This window comes from Oryctolagus cuniculus, chromosome 8 (assembly GCF_051225735.1).
Source record: "Oryctolagus cuniculus isolate XC-2025 breed Fujian yellow rabbit chromosome 8, ASM5122573v1, whole genome shotgun sequence".
Lineage (NCBI taxonomy): Eukaryota > Metazoa > Chordata > Mammalia > Lagomorpha > Leporidae > Oryctolagus > Oryctolagus cuniculus.
The window spans coordinates 129,272,799-129,296,615 of NC_142874.1; the positions used below are offsets into that span (position 1 = coordinate 129,272,799).

The window sequence follows — 23,817 nt, forward strand, 5'->3', positions numbered from 1 at the left end:
AGTATCATTTAAATATAATGAATGATATAGCCACTGATTTCAAAACTGATCCTCAAGGTTTAGGGTCTGATTAATATTTCCCTTTTGTCTTTCCAAATAATATTAAACTCACTTGTATATACTGCGTATGTGTGTGTGTATCCCTGAATGCAAAACGTTAACTCAGATAATTATTCTCTAAGAGGGTCTCTTAGGGTGTATCTATGTTATTTCACAGGTAAAATATATTGGAACAAGTTTCTGCTCTCAAAGCCAGGCAGTTGGAAGGTTGAGCAGTCAGAATCAGCAGGATGCTTCCTGTGGTTCTTGGCACTTCAGTAGATGCTCAGTACGTATTTGGTGAATGAATGAACTCTCATTCTAGGTGTTATGTTCTATGAAACTTGAAAAATCTTAAGCCAGTGAGTTGGGCATTTTCCACACTTGTTTATATCTTATTTAGTTTATATGGTAGAATAGTATGTTGCAAATAATGGAAAAGCTATTTAATAGTGGCTTAAAAATGGAGTTTTCTTTTTCCTAAAAGAACTCTCAGGGCAGGTGTCTGGTGGCTCAGGTTCAGTGGCTTCATGATGTTAGGTCAGACCTTTTGATTTTCCTGGCGTCACTCATGCTCACTGCCTCCTATTTCACGAAGGCTGCCACATCTGCCAGTATCACAGCTCAGTACAGGCAAAGGAAGGGAAGCCGGGAGCCAGGAACCCTGTTAGCTGGATTATGCTTTTAGCTGGGACGAGGAGAATTTCCCAGAAAATGACAAGGAGATTTCTGCCAGGCGTGCACAACAGGGCAACCAGATTCCATGGGAGCTGCAGTAATAGGAGCATGATTATCACTATGGGCCAAGCCCAGTCGGATGCATTGTCTGGCATTCCAGATACCAGTGCGATTCTGATGCTAACGCAAGAGAGAGGATGTGAGCAGTTTATGCGCATAAAAGAGTGTCTTTGTGCCAGAAAAATAACAGTACTTTTGTTCTACTTTATTACTTTATTTTTGTCTTTGCCATTGTGATCTTTGGAAAAGGATGAATAACCACCAACTGGAGTTATATTTTGACCAAGTTAGCACTCGGCTAAGTAGTCAAAAATGATTACCACTATATCAAACTTTTATGTCTCTCTCTCTCTCTCTCTCTCCCTATATAAATATATATACACACACGTGTATATACACAATATATATAGTGTTTGTATATATATAATATATATCATTTATATTTCAAGAAATTGATTTAAAAATATTTTCTTTCATGAATACTAGTAGTTTTTTAGTTAGATAATGAGAATTGGATATGAAATTTCTTGTGTTCAGACACCTAAAATTACTTGGAACAATATTTATTGTACTTTGTTAGTACTGTATTACTTTATATTTGACCAGTTTCCAATACTAAAAACATTGTTTGATGATTTGTTAATATTTTTCTATTTTAAGTAATAAAAAACATGTAGGATTTGCATCATAATTTAACTGAACTGCAAGACTGACATAAAAATAATGAGTCAAATTACCATCAAAAATTGTGATTCATACTTACACACACACACTTTTGATCATTTTTGGTATATGATATTACCTTACAAAACAGACTGTGAATTTTTCTAAGTTTCTGTTTTAGTGAATGTTGACATCTAGTCATTTATCCTAACCAGAAGGCTGGAAAGCTAATGGTTATATAGATTGCTTTGAAGTTCATATATTTTAATCAAGCATTTAGGGTAATTAGGGACCAGGGTAAGGATTCATTCAAAATGAAGTATCAGTTTCGCATACATTCTCCATTCTGTTCTGATAATATTTTGTGTGCTTTTTAAGAACAAAATGTGTTTGACAGATACATGCTCTATTTGTCCCAATTAAGGTTTTTTTTTTAACTTTTATTTAATAAATATAAATTTCTAAGGTACAGCTTTTGGATTACAGTGGCCTTCCCCCCCCCCCCCCCATAACTTCCCTCCCACCTGCAACCCTCCCATCTCCCAGTCCCTCTCCCATTCCATTCACATCAGGATTCATTTTCAATTATCTTTATATACAGAAGATCAATTTAGTATATATTAAGTAAAGATTTCAACAGTTTGCACCCACATAGAAACACAAAGTGTAAAGTACTATTTGAGTACTAGTTATAGCATTAATTCACATTGTACAACACATTAAGGATAGAGATCCTACATGAGGAGTAAGTGCACAGTGACTCCTGTTGTTGACTTAACAATTGACACTCTTGTTTATGGCATCAGTAATCACCCTAGGCTCTTGTCATGAGTTGCCAAGGCTATGGAAGCCTTTTGAGTTCACCAACTCTGATCTTATTTAGACAAGGTCGTAGTCAAAGTGGAAGTTCTCTCCTCCCTTCAGAGAAAGGTACCTCCTTCTTTGATGACCCGTTCTTTCCACTGGGATCTCACTTGCAGAGATCTTTCATTTAGTTTTTTTTTTTTTTTTTGCCAGAATGTCTTGGCTTTCCATGCCAATTAAGGTTCTTAAAACACAATGAATCACAAAATAAACAATTAACAGAAGAGGGACTATCATTACTTTTTTTCCTTACTCTTTTGCTTTTTGGAATCTTTACAAAATTTCTGACTTTGAGAAATTTGCTACTAAACTGTGAGGCCCTAAGGAAAAACTAATGTGTATTCTGTTCAGACTTCCATCTTACATACACTGGGATTACAGCATTATAGTAAGTGCCAACTTCGGTAACACACCATTCAGGATTCACTAGTTCAGTCGAACTCCTTAACATGAGTTAAGAGTTTCAAAGGAGTGAACATTTGTGTTGAGCAGTTGGACATTGGAGCAGAAACAATATGCAAACAAGAGAAAATACTGGATTTAGACTTGGATTTAGGTTCTATGTGTCTACTAGCTTAGAGATCTTGGGCGTTTGAACTTTTCTCAGCTTCCATTTCCTTATCTGTAAAATGGATGAAGTAATAAACTAGAGCATTGTTGTTAGGATTGTTAGTGATGCAATGTATATTAAATACAGAGACAGATTATTTTAATGGTGTTAATCAGGGACATTAGAAATACAAGAGTTTCAGGCCTCCAGATAAAACCATTTCCACAAGGTCACCTGGTTGCAAAACCAGAACCATAGGACAAGTGGATGTTTTCTGTGCCATGAACCATTCTCAAAGAGAATTATGAACAGGCACACTGATTTCAAGTGTCTAGGATTCTCAGTATTTTGTTTTTGAAAGCAGTAGCCTCATATATTACCTAAACACAGCATGGTTTGGAACTAATCAGATTTTAAAGGACATCTGTGTTGTGAAGAATTTCAAAACTCCTATGTCATCTAATTTTGACTTTTCTCTTTAACATAAAAAAGAATATGTAAGATGTGACACTTTTGGTTACCACACCTGACAAGGTGGCCACTAAAAACCATATGGTCTGGCTCTTTTTCATGCCATGTGTCCTGTGAATGTAGCAGACGGCTCATTAGTCATCATTTAGCTGTCAGTGGGCTTCTGTGTTAGATTTCCCTAAAAACTTTGTACAGAACAACCAAGGGAATACTAATTCTGAATTTCTCTTTGCCACCTGTTTGCATTCATGCTTTTAGAGTGTATTACCAAATCAAAACCTTTAGTGTGTGTTTCTGACACATCTTTGCCCAATCAAAGCTGTTTGAAAAATGCTGTGCACATTCTACTGCTTCATTTTGAAGGATACTGGCTGAAACTTCTTCGATTATGGTGATGAAAACATATTGGAACAAAATGATTGATACCAACAAAAACAAATGTATTTTGGAGCAAACGAAGGCACTGGTTGTTCTTTGCAGTCAACTCAGTTTAATAAGATTGGATAGGCCAACAAAAATCATCTCCTGGATATCACCGCAAAGATTATTAATCGGAGAGTTTACTTGACTGAATTGTGAATTGCATTGGAATCTGTAAATAGAGCTTGGAAGGTGTCGTGGCGTGATGGGAGGAAGGCAGGCTCTGGAAGGAGAGAGATGGTTTGCTTTCGACCTCAGCCACTTAGAAGTTGTATCGGTTAGGATGGCTTCCTCTGCACTTACCAGCGAATCACTTCACCACTGGATTAGCAACAAAATTCAATTTTCCCATATAAAAGCTAGTCCTAAGAGAGGCAGGTTTCAAGTTAAGGTGGATTAGCAGTTTTACAATATAATTTGGAACTGATCCTTTCCCTTCACTCTGCCAACCTTAATCTGTAGGCTTTGCTGTCCCGCTGCTTCTCATTTTCTCTCCATGGCTCTTCTGGTGTCGGGAAATACATCCGTACCCAGCAACTTGCAGGCTGGTCAGGAGTCTTCTGAACTAATGTTTGCTATCCCTTCACAGCTCATTGGACAGTACTGAATCAGTAGTGGGCCACATAATTGGAATGCAAACAAGTTCATTACTGCTCCTTGAAGAAAGGGTCTGGAATTATTTATATTAAAACAATAGGAAAGAGTTACTGGGTTTGAAGTCAGGAATGTCATGATCCTATTGGTGGTTTAGGAAGATCTTTCTGGGCAGAGTATTTTGAAGAATTTGTCAAGGGTTCAGGCCTCTCTCCCGAGAAACCAGGTAGAAGATTGTTTCATGTGAAAACTCATGGACAGGATTTGGCTACACTTACTTAGACGTGAAATAGATGAGGTGCTGTAAAAAGTTATGAATAAGATACAGTTAGAATTGGTGAGAATTGCTCAGTAGTGCACTGGGGGCCAAAAGACAGAGGATGACACAGGGATTCACGTTTCCGGGTGGAACAATAATTCTGTCGCATTGTGCTCACTGAAACGGGGGACATTAGAGAAGGATTTTTTTCTTGTTCAGGGAAAATTCTTTGTTCTTGTGGGACTGTCTGAATTTGGGATGACCGTATGTCATAGATGTAGTAGATGGTTTTATAAGTTGATAAGAATTGCAAGAGAGAAATTGACAAAGACACATGGATTTTGGGGAGTCATTAACATTTGGATTATAAATGAAGATTTGAAGTTTCTGTTTTCCTCTGTGGTCTTTACATAGAGGTATATGCTGATTTTCCTTTAAAATCAACACATAAAAAGCCAATCAAAAATTAAAGAGAAATACATTAGCCATTCTCCATCATTATTGGTTGATGTACGGGCTGACACCAAGACTTCTATTCTTTGGCAAAGCTCCTTTTAAATTTCCATGTGAAGTCCTAATCACAAACCATGTGAGAAGAGAATCTACAAAAGTAAAGAACTGATCAAAATTTAGGTTTGAAGGCTTGGTCTAGGGAATGTAGCTTACAGAAGACACAGGAAATATCCAGAGACAGAGAGGAAATTCAGAGAAATAGATTTTCATTGAAGATAAAGTGTGGCAGTGTTTCTCCTTGGGGATCTTGGCTAAATACATAGCAAATTAGGGACTCAGGGCTACGTAATTCTCATTGTTGAACTTGGTAACATAAATTTTAGTAGAATGGTGGTGGTGGAAGATGGATTTTAACGGGTTAGGTTAAGAATGAGAAAAATTTTGGAGGGTATCGACAACTCATTCAGTAGTTTACGTCGCAAAGAGGACAGAGACCAAGTCTTTATTGGTAGTGAGTGTGAAGTTTGTTTTTGAATACATTTTGGTTAGAGTTTTTGCAAAACACTGTGGTTGATATACAAGAGAATTACTGGCACAAGGATAGGCTTGTCAGGTAATGTTGATGGCCAATTTCATGCCACTGATGTGTGATTTTTCTCAAGCAGTGTTTAACATCCATGGTTCATGTGCAAAGCAGGTGCATTCATTCTTGCTTAGGGCTTAGTTAGTGTCTTTTGGGAAACCAAGGGGATGGGGGCTGTAGTAGAATGATCTTACGTCCACATCCTAAGTTGGGGACTTAGCTGCTGGAAGCTGGAAGCCAGACTCCGAATTTGTGACTAAGAACTCAATGATTGCTTCATGAGTTCTTCCTCCTTGATTTCCCTGGTGCTGGGGTTCTGAACAGGACTGCCGCCTCCTGGAGCTCTTGTTGAACCTCTAGGTGTGTTGAGATGATGCAAGGAAAGAAATACATGAATTGATCAGGAAAGCTGCTGACACAAGTAAGTACTCAGTAAGTTTTGACCTCATATTCTATCTTCCTTTTTCTACAAGAAGTGAATTGCAAAAGCAATGAGTACACTTTGATTCATTGTCCATAGGAGTACAGTTGATTATGGAATCCTGCCTTCAAGGCAGGAGTTGCCAAGAAATCTACCCAACACCCCAAACCTAAAACACAATTTTGACCAAATTTACAAATTTAATCTTCCAGTGGGAAACACATGTCTTTCTCAACACTTAGTTTGTCAGCTGTTCTTTGTTCCCTGCAGCAGTTGTCAAATTATAAAATTTAGCCTGGAAGCGAGAAATCACATCTGTCTGAGTGGGACCATGGAGAGGCCAGACAGCTGTGCACCTGGAGTTTGTTCCCACAGATTAGTTAAATGTGTGTTGTAATTGAATCCAGTAGCTTTTCTGATATTGTTAAGTGGAAATCAATAAGCAGACATCCATCAAAAGTATACTTTATGCAGTGGGACTTTGCTTCAAGGCCTTTCAAGAATGACAGTGCCATCTTCTCTCAACTAATCCAAATGATTCTCTCTTCAGACTGTGGTGGTGCTGTAACTACCATTGTCATAGTGTTGTTGATGGTAAAGTCATGGGAAAAACCTAGAGACAATATAAAAGGAGGATTATGCCTGTGGCTTTCTACTTCTTCTGGGTCATCAGGTGTCACATATTCTTTCAAGTTCTTGCCCAAGGATGATGTTGGGATCACCTGTCTGTTATCTGTCTTTTGACTCCTCAGAGTCTGAAAAAAATATTCATTTTCATGTGCCTATATTTCCTAGGGAATCCAGTAAATTTTCCCACTTTTGGGGACTAGTATTACTTGACGAGATATAAAGAAAGAGTTTTGGAGATAAGAATTAGTTGTTAATAGAATATTCAGTAGTAATATCTAACATATTTAGAACAGGAGGATCAAAATGTTTTCCTTAAGAAGATAGATCCTAAAATATATTTTGAAGGACAACTTGAAGAACTAGCAATTCAGAAAGAAGGGCATTTCAGATAGCTAAAGCACCTTGTTCAAAGCGAGGTGCTAAAAGAAAGATGTGTATTTTAAATTTTATATGTGATTTTTTTTTCTCTGATACATCAGATCCCAAGCATTTGGGCTGTCTTCCACTGCTACTTTCTCAGACCATTTGCAGGGAGCTGGATTGCAAGTGGAAAAGCTGGGACTTGAACCCTTGCCCATATGGGATGTTGGTGCTGCAGGCAGAAACTTAACCTACTACTCCATAGGGCTGGCCCCTGATGCTTTTTTCTAAAATGTTCCTGTAGAGGCTGGACTGTGGCATAGCTGGTGAAGCCACCACGTGTATTATGGGCATCCCATATGGGCACTGGTTCGAGTCCTGGCTACTGCACTTTTGATCCAGCTCCCTGCTGATGGCCTGGGAAAGCAGCAGAGGATGCCCCAAGTGCTTGGGCCCTTGGCACCCACGTGGGAGACTTGGAGGAGGTTCCTTGCTCCTGGCTTTGTATTAGCCCAGCCCCAGCTGTTGCAGAGTGAACCAATGGAAATGTTAGTTCCTGTGTTAGTGAGGTTTTTCTTTTGTGTAACTTTGGGGGTTTGCAATAGAGTAAACAGCCTTTGAACTTTGTAGAGTTATTCCTTCTGGGTAATCAGTCTTTTTTTTTTTTTTTAAGATTTATTTATTTATTTATTTGAAAGTCAGAGTTGCACAGAGAGAGAGAGAGAGATTGAAAGAGAGGTCTTCCATCCAATGGTTCACTCCCCAGATGGCCGCAACGGCCAGAGCTGTACTGATCCATAGCCAGGAGCCGGGAGATTCTTCCGGGTCTCCTACGGGGGTGCAAGGACCCAATGACTTGGGCCATCTTCTACTGCTTTCCCAGGCCATAGCAGAGAGCTGGATCGGAAGTGGAGTAGCCAGGTCTCGAACAGGCACCCATATGGGATGCCAGTGCTTCAGGCAAGGGTATTAACACACTGCGCCACAATAATGCTGGCCCCATCAGTCTTCTTAATGACTAAGTAGAATACCAACCAGTATGCCTAGCAATGTGGTAATTACTCTGTGGCTCAAGGAAAATGACCTAGAAGGCTGTCTCTCAGTTTAATCATTTGACTGTTTTAAAACCATAAATAATAGAATAAAAATATTTTGTATAAAATTCCTGATATCTAATTAATGTCTTCAAGAATAATGGTGGTATCAAACATTTGAGCTAATTATATTCATTAGTGACTTCTCCTGGACAAGTTTTAATTAAGTTGTACAGTGAGGATCAATACTCATTTTGTATTCATTGCAATTCATAACAAGCATATATACTATTCAGAACAACTTAATTACTATAATTGTTGCACAGAAGACACTTAGTGACTGTGCTTTATTATGGCCAGTCCCCCCTCTTAATAAGTCTAGTAATGAAACTGGAAAATGAACCTCTGAAAATTTGCATATATATTATGTCTAAATTTTGGGGATTTTTGTTTAACTTTCTCATTTTGCATTTCCATCTTTTATACAACTAATAGGGGAAATGAGCACTTGTAATAATTTTATTGGTTACATGAAAATAATTTAGGGGCATTGTATAGTCAGAGTACTTTATATTTCCTTAAATAAGATTTAAGTTATTTTATGACTTTTCTTCCCTTATATAAGTAACATTATTTTGATTTGTAAGGAATGACTCATACACTCACATGCTAAATTATGTCCATGAAAATCATGCTTCTGGTTTGCTACACAAAGAATTACGAGAGTGGAGATTTTCTAGTGGCATCATTAGGCTTCTCAACTAGCAAAATGTGGGCCAGTATTGTTCCTGGGGTGTTTTTCCATGTGTCTGACTTCTTCTCATTAAAGGCTGGTAGCAAATACTCTCCCCATCCTCCATATTTTGCAATTAAAAATGTCCCTGTACATTATCAACTATCCATACCAAGAGCCACTGGTGTCTGCTGCGTCAGGCACACCCTCCTGATCTGTCTCTCCAGTGGTTCATTCACAGGACCTGCAGGCTCAGGCTGTGTGCAGAGGCGTGAGCCAAACATGGTGTTCTTTAGGGCAACAGTACGGTTCTCTGCATTCAAGTTTCTGGAGATAAGAATTAGTTTTAATAGAATAGTCAGTAATAATACCTAACAGATTTAGAACAAGGAGGATCAGAAATGTGTTCCTTAGGATGACAGATCCTGAAATATTTTGAAGGTCAGCTGAAGAACTAGCCATTCCAGAGGAGAAGGGTGTTTTAGATAGCTAACGCAGCTTGTTCCAAGCATGGTGCTAAAAGGAAGATGCATATTTTAAAATTTATATGTGAATTTTCATTTTATGGGATGCCTCAAACCCCAATTCATTCTGTATTGTGTGAACAACCTTTTAATGGAGTAATCTGCCAGCAATTAATAAGACACTTAATTTTCCTCTCTTTTCCTCATTTTCCAATTGAGTAATGGTGTATGTAAATATCTTTGCACTGTGGATTTTCTGAAATCATTTGCTTCTAGGAGGAAAGCTATGTTAGTGACATCCATGATTTCCTGTAAACCTCCTAATGTGTTTTTCTAAAGAAAGCCTTTTGATAACATCACCAAAACTGAGGACATATAGATTCCTATTATGGTTATTTTCATGCATTTTGTGTTGTATTCCAATATTGGAAACTCCTAATATATTGTATTAGCAGTAAAGCTATTATTTTGAGATCATTCATTTCCTCCACACACACACACACACACACACCTTAAGCTTAAAAAGAAGATGAAAATGGTAATATTAAATAAATTCAAGTAATCAGATTTTGAAAGGATAGGTGGAATTCTGTTGGTAATAATGAATATTTCAGATGCACATATTAGTAATAGGTCTACAAGGAATGCGGTGTTTCTCCTGGCAAGCTGGCTATGAATTCCTAGAATTCCTGTGCACGTCAGTTTGCCACCACAGGATTAAGTTCATTTCCACTGTCATCAGAGTTAACGCTCTTGGTGTGCTGGCGTGCTCTGCTTTTCCTGATCTACACAGATGTGCTGCTCAGTATCCAAGGTTAATCAAATGAATCATTAAGATGAATAAACATAACAATTTAGATTCTGTGCTCCCCTGGTATTCAGTCATGTCTAGACACAGCCCTAGTGTCCCAGAAAAACCAAAATGAGGACAAGGACATTTATGTTTAATGTAGCCTTATTCCCATGGAAACCAGGAAAGCCCACAATAGAGTGAAAATGGGAATATGAATCTAACTGAGAAGTCAGGTGTAGTAATGTGACTGGCAGGATTTCCAAGGTCAGCAGGTACTAGAACAGCTTTGGTTTGTTTTTGTTTTGTTGTTTTTAAAAGAACTTTTCATTTAGACTATCAGTTTTCTAAGAAATTAATAACTCTCTACATATTTATTAGTCCACAAAACCACAATGATATGAATAAAGATGGTGCAAATGTTATGTGGCATGTGTATCTACAGTTAAAGAACTCAATGCAGTAAGAGAATGCGCAGTATAACTGGTAAGAGAAAAACACACACATATATGAAACTTTGTGGGTGATGTTTGAAAGACAGAGACAGACAGGAAGAGACAGCTCCTATCTGCTCTCATTTATTTCCCAAATGTTTGCAATGGACAGGATGGCCAGGGCTGGGCAGAACTGTAGCTTGGACCTAGGAAGGCAATCCAGGTCTCCCACATGGGTGACAAGAACCAATTACTTAGCCATCACCACCATCTTCCAGGGTCTGCATTAGCAAGAACCTGGAATCAGGAGTCAGAGCCAGGAACTGAACCCAGACTACCTATAGGAGACATGGCGTTTTAACCACTAGGCCACGTGCCTTTCTTTGATTATTTTAATGCTAGTAATATCATTATAGACTTCTGAATTTCTTTATAAGATATTCATTTTTATAAGACATTCAAAGGTTTCAAGTAGTTCATGGAAAAAAGAATTTAAAACATAAATCTATTTTGGTACAAAAACCATTTGGAATAGTATTAGAACACATTTGCCAGACTGTTACCTGTTATTCTTTCAGCCCCAGGCTTATACTTGCTGATAGAATAATCCATTTAGAATTGGTGACATTTCAGGAGATTGGCTCTTGAATATGACATAAGGATTCTTAACTACTTCAGACTAGGAATTACCCAAATGTTTTCCCTTTGGCTCCATATGCCATGCTCACCAGTGTCAAAGTGGTCTAGTGTACAGTGGGCCATGAACATCCATGAGGATTAAGTCTAGTTTGGAAAAATAATGATTTGTGATCTAGGCTGAAAGCATTTTATGAGATAGTTGTTTTCAAGCTACCTTGTTTTTTTAAGACTTATTTATCTGAAAGGCAGAGCCACACACACACACACACACACACACACGGAGGGTGGGGCGCAGAGAGGCAGAGAGAGATTCTCCATCCATTGGTTCACTCCCAAAATGGCCTCAACGGCCAGAGCTGGGCTGGTCCGAAGCCAGGAGCCAGGAGCCTCTGCCACATCCCCTACATGGGGTCAGGGACCCAGGCTATTAGGCCATCTTCTGTGCTTTCCCAGCTGAAGTACAACAGCTGGGACTTGAACTGGTGCTCTAAAATGGTATATATGGGATGCTGGTGTCACAGGTGGCCACCTAACCAGCTCTGGCACAGCACTGGTCCCTCTTTGAGTCACTTTGGTTTCTCAGGGACTATATGTATATGAATATGTGTGTATGTGTGTGTGTGTGTGTGTATAAGAGAGAGAGACAGAGGGTTTGTACATACATGTGTGTACATACTTATCCATAACTTCTATTTGTAATGATAATAGTCACACTTCCATTCTAGGAGATTCCAAACATTTTATGATTCTCAGACATAATGAATCTGATAGATTCACACAAACACATTTTAGACTATGATTCTAAATTTGGGAATGCAGTGGTGGACTCTTAACCATAGCAACAACCTCCAGAATTGCTACAGTTTCCTTGTCTTGGTTAAGGGTATAGAGATTTATTTCTTAATTAAACTTGCAATTTAGATTACAGATTTTGGATAATATCACATCAAGTTATAAGCTTAGGAATAGTTTATTACTGTTTAATGTAAATTATTTGTTAATTGCTTCATAACAGCTTTCTGGAAGAAAATAAAATATGTTTTACTACAGTTTCATGGCTGCAGCTTAAGCCCTAAACCTCTAGTGCCTTTACAAAAAAGGCAAGCTGGTGGGACTTTCATTTTGATGGGCATTTATTTTGTCTCTTTTTTCTCTTGATTATTAGTTCTTTGTCGTTATTCTTGCCTGGCACAAAAGTATGGGAGTTAATGACTTGTGTATAAATTTCTGCTCTAATAATTCTCCAAATGTTTGCTCAAAATCACTTGTCCGCTTGCATTCCAGCAATGTTTCCTAAAAAATTATAGCTCTTTTATTCATCATAATGAAAGCTAAATCTAATTTCAGTCATGAAAAATTGCACACTTTTAGTAACACTATTCGAATAGGGGAGCATTATATATTTTCCTAACTTTTTTTCTTTCTTTTTCAGTGAATTTGTTGGATTCACGCACGGTCATGGGAGACCTAGGATGGATTGCTTTTCCCAAAAATGGCGTAAGTTTTTTTTTTTTTTAATTTCCCCTAAAATGTAAGATACATTTCCTGTCATTATGCTGCACATAAGATGAACTTGGGCTTTTACATGTTTGTTGTTGATAGAGGAAAGATGTGTTTGTCTGGAAAGGTATGTGTGACAGCGACCTCAAATGAGCTCCAACAGTGAACAGACATTAGGGAAGTTTGCAATGACCGAATAACAAATAGGTTATTTTCTTCTGAGTATTTTTCCACAAAGAAATAGAAAGTTTCCTTAAGCATTTTAGGTTGAAACAATGAACACACTTTCAGAGTTCGCTTATATAAAAAGAACATTCAATTTGCTACTGATTTGCTATATAATCATTGCATTATAAAGGTGGTAAAGCAATACATCTGCAGCTAGTATTGGTTGAAAGCTGAGATCAATTTACTTATTTAACTTACAAAATTACAAAATGCAAATATAAAAAAATTGTGAAATCCATGCATTGTATGTGTCAAATACAATCATTTGAATGCAAAATGAGGAAAATTTTCTCTTATATTTTAAAGATAGTTATTCTTCAAATATACACATAGTAAAAATTTACACAATTTTTAATGTGTTTTGGCACACTGTACCATTTAGGATTATACGTGCAAAATAATCCTGGGTGAAATGTAGATCGTCAGAATGGTGTCAGCAATAGTTGTGGAGTAGGGCTTCCAAAATAGCTTTCTTTAATTTAAAAAAAAAAACTTGAGGAAACTGGGGAAAATATGAGCATTAACTCTTTGAGAACTCTGGAAATCAGCTTAGCCCTTGGAAGACATTTATTCAAGAAGAGTGATTCAATCTTTTAGTCTTTCACCTTGCCTGCATATCCTCTTCGCCTGGCCTCCACCTCCCCAGCCTTGAGATAGCCTTGAAATGCAAAAAACTGCCATCAACCTGAAGACTGGCAACCTGGTAGACAGTAGAGGTAGCAGAATAGGATAGGAGATTCTTCCGACCTTCCATAGCAAAGAATTGTAATGATTTGAGTCGGCAGCTCTCTCGAAGTTTACATTTGTGTGGCAGTCTTGATTTCGCTGGACTTTGGGATGTCCTAGGCAAAAAGCCTTTTCCTGCTTTAGCATTTTTCAAAACAGAGAGGAAGTTGCCCAGATTTTCTCTGGTCTATGGCAGTGAGTAAAATTTGAGATAAACAATAGACTGTGTACAAAAATCAAGAGCTTTAAAGTTCTCCAGTACATTGTTGAGAATTGGGAAGGGTGTGCTCATCGGTAGGGCTGTGTACATGCCCAGGGATGTATGTATGCTCAAGCAAGGCCTGAGAAAACCCTAAAACTGTTCATCACTGACAGGCCTGGAGGGCCTGCACCAGCAGAAAGTCCAGCTTATGGCAGAGTTTAATTGCCTGTCTGCTATCTGGATGCTTAAGGGGTGCTCCAACACACGCACACACACACATGCACACAAACACAGAGATCCTGAGCAAAGAGGAGGACATTTATTGTTTTGAGGTTTTTAGGAGAAATCTGCTAAAGCATTAGCTGATAAGTAACGAAGTAATGACTTTGATGGCAATACAGTGTTCACAGGATTCACTTAGAGAAGTCACTTATACAAATAAATGACAACAAGCTTTGGAGGGTGGGAAGAGTCCAGTTTGCGTAGTCTCCACAAAATATTATTTTAGCCATCTTAATTTCAACAAAAAGCTATGAGACAAAGACACAAGAAAGCATTACCATTATATAGGGCAAAAACAATAGAGATTATATTGAGAATTCCTTCCCCACAAATTTTACTTATTTCTATTTTATATATAGTGAAAGAACTAAAGCAAAGGATAGGAATAATATCTCTTAAAATCCAAAACATCAATAAAGAGAAAATGTAAAAAAAGGAAACAAACAAATTCTAGATTTGGAAAGTGCTAAAATGAAAAACTCAGTACTGGGCCTACTACTTACAGCTAGATTGAGCAGGTGGAAGCAAAAATAAGCATATGTTAGAGTAGGACCAATGAGGTCATCTAATTTGAAAAACAGAAAGAAAAATAGTGCTGTGGCTCTCGGACTGTGTGATATGGTTGGACCCTTCCGGAGGTCGTGCTAGGAGAGTCCAGCTGGTGCTGGAGCTTATAATACCAACAGCCCTAGTCCTAGAACTGGAGGATGTGAAGTGAACCCTGTTCCAGTCCTCCAAGGTGACTCTAAGTTGTCTAGGAGATTCGACCGTGGAGGCCATGAGCCCAGAGAGCTGGAATTCAGGTAGATTATTCCCTTTGTCCACTGGATTGATTCCAGGGGCACTGAGCAATTTAGAAGGAATTGTTACAGTCCGGGTGTTGCAGGAAATAGTGGGGTCATCATCTTGATCTCCCAGGGTGGGCATGGATTTTTTTTGTGGGCAGCTTCTGGTGTTAGCCCCCACAAGCAAGGTGAATCCCCCTTTCTCACATAGGGTGCGTGAGCAGAGCTCTGGGGCTGATCCCGCAGTTACTGGTGCAGGGTCCTTCCTTTGTCCTGACTGAGTTTGCTGCTGGTGGAGAACAGAGCTGCACTGCAGGATTTTCCGGTGCCCAGTATGGCGCTCTGTGGGAGTGGGCATTTGGAAGGAAGCAAGTAAATCCTCTTGCCTGCTCCAAGCCCAGCACTTGCTTGACCCCAGTCAGCTGTCCAGGCTGAAGTAAAAGTCACCGGATGACTGCAAGGTTCCCTGTCAGTGTGTGACAGCTTTTTCCTACCTTGATGTGGTAAGAGGGCTGCTCACAGCTGGCTGCGCTGTGAGGCTGGCTGCAGCGGTGTCTCTGTGTTCTCTCTCATCCTGCAAAGTCGTCCTTGTTTTTTTTTTTTCCAGTTCTTCACGAAAGTTTCCATCTGTCAGACCCCTGGAAATGCAGTCCTTTGTTCTTTTCATATCTCAGAGTGGCATAAGTTAGTGTGGCTACACCATACTCAGCCATCTGATGAATTCTTGGAGTGGTTCCATATTTACTACTCTACAGTGTTTCTAAAACTGGGATCCATTTCTGACTTGGAATAAAACATCAATCAATATTTATTGGAAGTTTAACTTACTCCGTTGGCTTTATTAAAATTTATAAAACAGGACAGAAGTTACTGAGGTTTAATTTTAGGCTCATTTATTTTCACTGGATTTGAATGGAAGAGATAGAGAGATGGATATAGGGAGAACTTCATCTGCTAGGTCACTCCTCAGCTGCCTGCAGCAGCTAGAACTGGGCCAAACTGAAGTCAGCAGCCTGAATTCAGTCTGGTTCTCATGTAGAGGTGGCAGGGACCCAAGTATTTGAGCCGTTCTCCCCTGCCTCCCAGGGTTGCAGTAGCAGGAAGCTGGATCAGAAGCAGAGATCTGGGACTCTGAACCATGCACTCAGATAGGGAGCATGAATGTCCCAAGCATGACTTAACTGTGTTCCAAATGGCTTTCCCATGAGGTTCAGTTTTACAATAATTACCAACTATATGAGACCTGGAGAAGAACTTGTAGTGCTGACAGTCCATAATATCCTTCCTTTGATCGTTTAGTTAATTTCTTTTCTCCTCATACTGTTGTGGACTAGGTTGGGCCTAAATGTCTATTCTAGACTCTTGCCTTTTACTTAGAGAAAAATTTTAAGTATAGGCACAAACATGATGTGCAGTGTGACAGTGTTTATTTACAAAGTGAGGGAATTCACCTGCGCTTGTGGGCTCTATCTAGGGAGAGTGGGCCAGGAAACGTCAAGAGGGACTTTCAACACTGCTCCTTCTGGGTGGAGACAGAGAGAGCTGCCACTTTACCTGGCTTCTTATGACCTTAGAAAATGTTAGTGTGTACATGGTGCTGCCCCCAGGTCCCGGGTAAGGGGAAGTACTTCCTGGGGAAGAAATCATCTGATTGACAAGTGATTCGAAGCCAGGAGCCAGGTGCTTCTCCTGGTCTCCCATGCAGGTGCAGGGCCCAAGGACTTGGGCCATCCTCCACTGCACTCCTGGGCAACCGGGACAGAATCTGGCACCCCGACTGGGACTAGAACCCGGTGTGCCAGCCCCGCAGGTGGAGGATTAGCCTAGTGAGCCGTGGCGCCGGCGGAGACAGAGCCTCTTGCAAAGCCATGTGTTCCATGATACTGATTATTTAACACCAGAGATGGACCACCCAGATGGTTAGGTTTTCATATTCATGAGAAGGTTCTGGAAGGTGCAAGACCTTTGATGTAGAGAAAAGAGGAATTGGTTCTGGAGAAGAAATTGCAAATTCCCTCAAAGACAGCTTTATGTAACAAGAGTGGGTTGCATCATATTCCCTGGTAGGTCATTCATTCTCAAATACTGTATAGCAGGGCCGGTAGTGTGGTATAGAAGGTTACGCCTGCAGTGTTGGCACCCATTTGGGGTGCGTGGGTATTCCACTTCTGATCCTAGTGCTTGGGTCCCTGCGCCCATGTGGGAGACCAAGAAGAAGCTCTTGGGTCATGGTTTTGGCCTGGTCCAGCCCTGGCTGCTGTGACCATTTAGGGAGTGAACCAGGGGATGGAAGATCTCTTTCTGCATTTCTGCTTTTCAAATCTATCTATCTATCTATCTATCTATCTATCTATCTATCTATCTGTCTGTCTGTCTATCTTAGGGCTGGCGCTGTACCATAGTTGGTTAGGCCTCCTGTGGCACCGGCATCTGGTTTGGGGGCTGGTTCAAGTCCCAGCTACTCCTCTTCAGATTCAGCTCTATGCTATGGCCTGGGAAAGCAATAGAAGATGGCCCAAGTCCTTGGGCCCCTGCACCTGCATGGGAGACCTAAAGGCACTCTTGGCTCCTGGCTTAGGATTGGGTCAGCTCCCGCCATTGTGGCCATTTGGGGAGTGAATCAGTGGATGGAAGAGCTTTCTCTCTGTCTCTTGCTCTTTCTGTCTGTAACTCTACCTCTCAAATAAATAAAATTTAAAAAAAAAATCTTAGAAAAAGAAACAACATATAGCACATTGGGTACTTAATATATGTTGCATTTTTATGTTGTCTGTGCATTGTATAAATATAAAAGTATATGAGCATACATGCACACACACACTAAATAGGATAAGTCACTTGATTCCCAGACTTGTGTATAATTGTTTGTAATGCTTTGGGCCTCATGAATGTAGACTTTCCTTTTGGTTAAGCAGAGTGGATGGCTGTTATAGCATGTATCTCATGGTGCTGTTTTTAGCATAAAAATGACATACATTTGAATGCACCATGTGACCCCTGAATTACTAAAGAAATAGAATGGTGGCTGACAAAGCTCCTTCTGTATTGCTTCTTTGCAAATAGAATCAGAAAGTAGACTTTGGTGACTAAAAGAAAGAAGCATTCAGCTCTCTCTCTGGCATATGACTGGTCCTGTGAGGTCGGTGGAAATTAAAAGTGGTCAGGCCACAGCACTTGATGTGGACTTAGCACTCTTATTTCACTTGGAATATGATTAAAGGGAGGGGAAGGTTATAAATAGAAAAAACCTTCCAGAATTTATACTTGTTTTATTTTTTCTTAACTTTTATTAAATAAATTGATTAATTTTATAGGCAGAGTAGAAGACAAATGGACAGACAGAAATCACCCATCTCCTGGTTCACTCCCCAAATGCCCCCAAGAGCCAGGGATAGGCTAGGCTGAAGCCAACAGCCAGGAACTCCATGTTGGTGCCCCGTGAGGGTGACAACAACCTATGTACTTGAGCCATCATCTGTTGCCTCTCACGTGCGTTAGCAAGAGGCTGGGTCAGAAGCAGGCCGAAGTGGAACTCTATTCCAGGCCTGTTTTTTTTTTTTTTTTTTTTTTTTTTTTTTGTTTGTTTGTTTGTTTCGTTTTGTTTTAAAAGGCTGTGACAATTTATTCCCTCACTTTTAAAAAAATTATTTAAGGTATATAAATTTCATATATTTCATGCATACAGATTCAGGAGCAGAGTGATACTTTCCACTGTACCCTCCCTCCTCCTGTGCTCCCACTCTTCTTCCTCCTCCCCCTCCTATTCCCACTTTAATTTTTTACAAAGATCTATTTTTAGCTAACTTTTTTCTTTTTAAGATTTATTTATTTATTTGAAAGTCAGAGTTACACAGAGAGAGGAGAGGCAGAGAGAGAGAAAGGTCTTCCATTCACTGGTTCACTTCCCAATTGGCTGTAATGGCTGGAGCTGTGCCGATGCGAAGCCAGGAGCCAGGAGCTTCTTCTGGGTCTCCCATGTGGATGCAGGGGCCCAAGGACCTGGGCCATCTTCTACTGCTTTCCCAGGCCAAAGCAGAGAGCTGGATTGGAAGTGGAGTAGCCAGGTCTCGAACTGGTGCCCATATGGGATGCAAGCTCTCCAGGCCAGGGCGTTAACCTGCTGCGCCACAGCACCAGCCCCTTCAGTTAACTTTATACTCATAAAATTAACCCTACATTAAGTAAAAAGTTCAACAAATTGTATGAAAAAAAAAAAAACACCGCTGTTTCTTAACAGTGGAGACAAAGGCTGTAAAAAATCATCACATCTCAAAAGGGCAATTTCACTCCTAAAGATTACATTTTAGGTGCTCTATTAATTACCAACAATCAGGGAGAACATATGGTGTTTGTCTTTCTGGAACTGGTTTATTTTCACTAAGTTTAACTGGAAACCATTCCAGGCATTCTGAAAAGGGATATGTCATCTCCAGCAGTGATTTAACCCGCTGTGCTGCAATGACCACTCCTAAAACTGACCTTTAATTGTAAACAAAACGAACAGGCAAAACACAGGGTGTTTTCATTCTTAATTGATGTCAGTTGATTGTAAGTTGATTATGGATTTCACCACTTATCTGAGTAAATACATATTTTTCCTTCCATATCACTTTTTTTGGTCAAGGTCTTATATTGAGCTTTTCTAGCTTTTTTAACCTCAACTAAGTGGGGGCACTGCTTGAACAGTCATAGTATTTCTGTTACTAGATTCTGATAATGGGACTAAAAATAAGGAAGAGGTCTTGTGATACATCAGGTTTCATGCTGTTTTCCTTCCTCTTTTAATAATATTTTCATCAGATTTTATTTTTAAATATTTGTGAACATGTGACCACTTGCTTTTTAAAAGTTAATAAATTATATATCTTTTAGGTTTGCAGAAACATGAGCAGAAAAGTGTATTCTTTACCTTAAAATTCCACCCAGCTTGTTTACATTACTAACACATTGCACTAATGGAGTTAGATTTGTTATACTTGAGGAGCCAATATTGATATGTTATTATTAACCTAAGTCCATAGTTAATAGTGGAGCTTGATCTTTCTGTTGTAGATCTGTTGTACATTCTGTAGATGTCCTAAACAGCACTCTGGCCTGAGAATCAGCCCTTAAGGCCCGCGGATCTGGCTGAAAAGCCCATGGGAGTATTTCAGGCATGGAAAGCCAAGACACTCTGGGGAAAAAAAAAAAAACTAAATGAAAGCTCTCCCGCGAGTGAGAATACCAGTGGAAAGAATGGGTCATCAAAGAAGGAGGTACCTTTCTCTGAAGGGAGGAGAGAACTTCCACTCTGACTACGATCTTGTCTAGATATGATCAGAGTCACTGAACTCAAAAGGCTTCCATAGCCTTGGAAACTCACGACAAGAGCCTAGGGTGATTACTGCTGCCATAAACAAGAGTCAATTTGTTAAGTCAACAACAGGAGTCACTGTGCACTTACTCCTCATGTAGGATCTCTGTCCTTAATGTGCTGTACATTGTGATTTAATGCTATACCTAGTACTCAAACAGTATTTTTCACTTTGTTTTTCTGTGTGGGTGCAAACTGTTGAAATCTTCACTTAATTATATGCTAAACTGATCTTCTGTATATAAAGAGAATTGAAAATGAATCTTGATGTGAATGGAAGGGGAGAGGGAGCAGGAAAGGGGAGGGGTGTGGGTAGGAGGGAAGTTATGGGTTGGGAAGCCATTGTAATCCATAAGCTGAACTTCAGAAATTTATATTCATTAAATAAAAGTTAAAAAAATATATATAATGAGATGGGTCTTTCACTATAGGATCATACAGAACAGTTTCACTGCTCTGAAAACCCCTGTTGTTCACCTCTGTGTCATGCCCTTCCTTCCTCACTTGTTCACTTAACCTCTGACTGTTCTTGTAACTGTCTCTGCAGTTTGTCTTTTCCAGAATGTTGTATGCTTGGAATCACATGGTGTGTAGCCTTTACAAATTGTCTTCCTTCCCTTGGTAAAATGCATTTAAGCACCCCACCATCTTTTTGTGGCATCACAGTGCATATATTTTTATCATAAAATATTCCTCTTTTTTAATATACCAGCTTTTAGGAGTTTGAGAAGTAGTTTTGTCTATAAAGTTAAGAACTCCATTTTCTACAAGTATCCACTCTGCCACTTAAGTGCCAAATGTGTGGTAACAGTATCAAGTCTAGACTTTAGAAGAAGGTATATAAAATCTTTAGGAATGTAAATATGTTTTTCTAAAGGCAAAAATTATGTTTCATGTAAATCCAACTTCAGTTAAAGTTATGAAAATCTTTATGGTGGATTAATAATGAAATTTTATCTGATGAATCTTTTGGCTGAATAACGAGAGCCTATGGAGTCTGAAATACCTATTTTCTCACTAAGATTTCCTTTTCTCTTTCTCTTTCTGCCTTAACTGTCAACTGGTATTCAGAACTTTACCAGCCTATGTGCACAAGCCCTAGAGAAATATTTTCCTTCATTCTAATTATACTAGAGTTATGTCAGCCACTTTCTGGAACATTTGATGTTGATCCATCTATACAGTCTGAGCATGGACGTAAACATGATTGTTTCCTGGAAATTTTTAGCAAGTGTTTTCAAGGCTTAGTCTGATGAGAATAAAGTGAATGGTTGTGGTGTTTGTTTAGGGCAGATTATGCTTAGAAATGCCATGATTGTTCTTTTTCCCCACATGCTGCTGTTGCACGTGATCGTAGGTGCACCTGCCTCCTCTGCTTTGGTGGAACCAGCCTGTTCCCTGCTGGGTTGTCTGCACTTCCTGTAGTGCTCACTGGGGAACCTCCATGCTCCCCTGAGCGTCACCTCTGAGTTGTATTGCCAGCCCTGCTTTTGTTTTCACTGCGGTTTTCTTCTCCCAGTCAAATAAAGAGAACAGGGTTTAAAGTTTTTCTTATGTCTGTCTTAGAGACTATTAAAATCATTCATACAAATTTATTAATTTAAGTGGAATTTCAGAATGTAGACCTAAATCCTGTTTGTAATACAAAGGCGATAGAGTAACTTGTTCTTTCCCTAGTGGGGAGTGGAGCAGAAAGAAAAAGCAATAGCCCTGCATGTGTCCTTCAAAATAAGAGCTTATAGCTTTTCTTGTTTTCTTGTTCTATTTTCTGATCTATTTCAGATAGAGAATCTGTGCACCTACTTTCAGAGTAGAAAATAACTCAGCTTTGGATTACTCAAAAAGGACTGTGAATATATTGTTAGTGTTTTATGTGCATTCTCCCGAATCAAGAAAACTTCAGCTGGATTGCCTATTCTGATAGTTGGATTTTGGCATAAGTGTGTGTGTGTGTGTGTATGTGTGTGTGTTTGTCTGTGTGTGTGTGTATGTCTGTGTGCTGGGGGGTATGATGCCTTCTCCACAAAATTAAAGGCAGAAAAGGAGGAGAAATATTTGAGCACTGCTAATCTCTTCCATTTTGGTTATGATCACCGTGGGTTTTGCCAGAATTTTATTTTGGTTTTGCTTCCTACTGAATGAGATAATGACAAGCTCTGAGGCCCATGTGGAGCATGGAGAGCCTGATAAAGATTAAAGTGATGCTGAAGTGGGTAAAAAAAGAACACATTAGTAGTTGTAGAAAAGCTCTTTATTTGGGCAGTGATAGAAATGAATTCTAAGGGGATTGAACATTATCATATATAATGCAAATACAGGATAATGAACAAGTCCAATCCAGGGTATCTTTGTAGTCATTATTTTTTAGAAAAACAAGAAACATGGCCGATCCATAAGGTAATTAAGATAAATAATTTAAAAAATAATTTACGACATGACATTTTGCATTTATACTTCTCTCATAGAAACTTAGCAGTTATTAAGGAAGTTATTTAAAACGTCCAGCTCTATTTCTGCAAATGAAACAACTTTTGGTCATGTCTTAAATATATGTAACCACGCAGAATGAATTGGTAGTGGCCACAGTATATTCCTGCAAAGTAGGATTGAGGTGTTTGTGTATTATTCATTCATTATCACTCTGATTTTACCTTATATTTAAAATCAATATAAAATAATGCAACTATATTCTCTATAAGGTCTCAGAAACACTTTGCCCACATTATAGGAAAATTCATCCATAGGTCCAGGGTTAGGCTGGCATAGTAGTAGAGGGGATTAAATTACCACTTGCAACTCTGGCATCCCATATTGGAGTGCGGGTTTGAGTCCAGCTGCTCCACTTCCAATCCAGCTCCCTGATAATACTCCTGGGAAGGCAGTAGAGGATGGTCTGGGTGCTTGTGTCTCTCCCACCTGTGTGGCCTGTGCAGCAGACTTATATGGAGTTCCAGATTTGTGGCTTCAGCCCGGCCTAGACCTGGCTGGTGCAACCACTTGGAGAGTGAAGCAGCAGATGAAAGATATCTTTTTTCTCTTCCTTTCCTTTTGAAACAAATAGATCATTTTTAAAAAAGTTCATGGGAAATATGCAATACCTTTTAATTCTATTTCCTTGAACTTTGGAAGCACTCCTGTATTATTAGCTGGAAGATGACCTGTATCCTTGTTGTCTTCTTGTTAGTCCCTTCTTTTTAACTGCAGGTCACTAAATGTTCTGCCATTTAGGTTCTGTTCTAAGTGTCACTTCCTCAAGTATGTGATTCTGAGAAGAATTCTGTCCCTCCCAACTAGCATATCATTTCTTGAAATCCTTCTTTCAGTTCCAACCTCCATCTGGTTTTTTTTTTTTTTTTTTTTTTTTTTTATTCTTCAGATTGCACTGTGATGCTCATCTCTTTGTCTAGCTTTGTGTCCAATTCTTTTATAGGAAAAAAAATGAGAGAGGGAGACAGACAGACAGAGCTCCCATTGGTGGTTCACTCCCTGAATGTCCTTTTTTCATTTGATAGGCAGAGTTAGTAAGAGAGAGAGAGAGAAAGATCTTCCTTCTGTTGGTTCACCCCGCAAATGGCCGCTACGGCTGGTGCACTGCGTGTGAT

At 39.3% G+C, this 23,817-nt stretch overlaps 1 protein-coding gene across 14 annotated transcripts in view; it reads left to right on the plus strand.

Annotated features, from left to right (window-relative positions):
* The window catches only part of EPHA5 (EPH receptor A5), a 366,701-nt gene that overhangs the window by 21,528 nt on the left and 321,356 nt on the right, over nt 1–23,817 (plus strand). For all 14 annotated transcript variants that reach the window (XM_017347528.4, XM_017347529.4, XM_008267805.5 and 11 more), the window contains exon 2: nt 12,572–12,636. In XM_017347528.4, the coding sequence (XP_017203017.4) occupies nt 12,572–12,636 (65 nt within the window). The remainder of the gene's footprint in view (nt 1–12,571; nt 12,637–23,817) is intronic.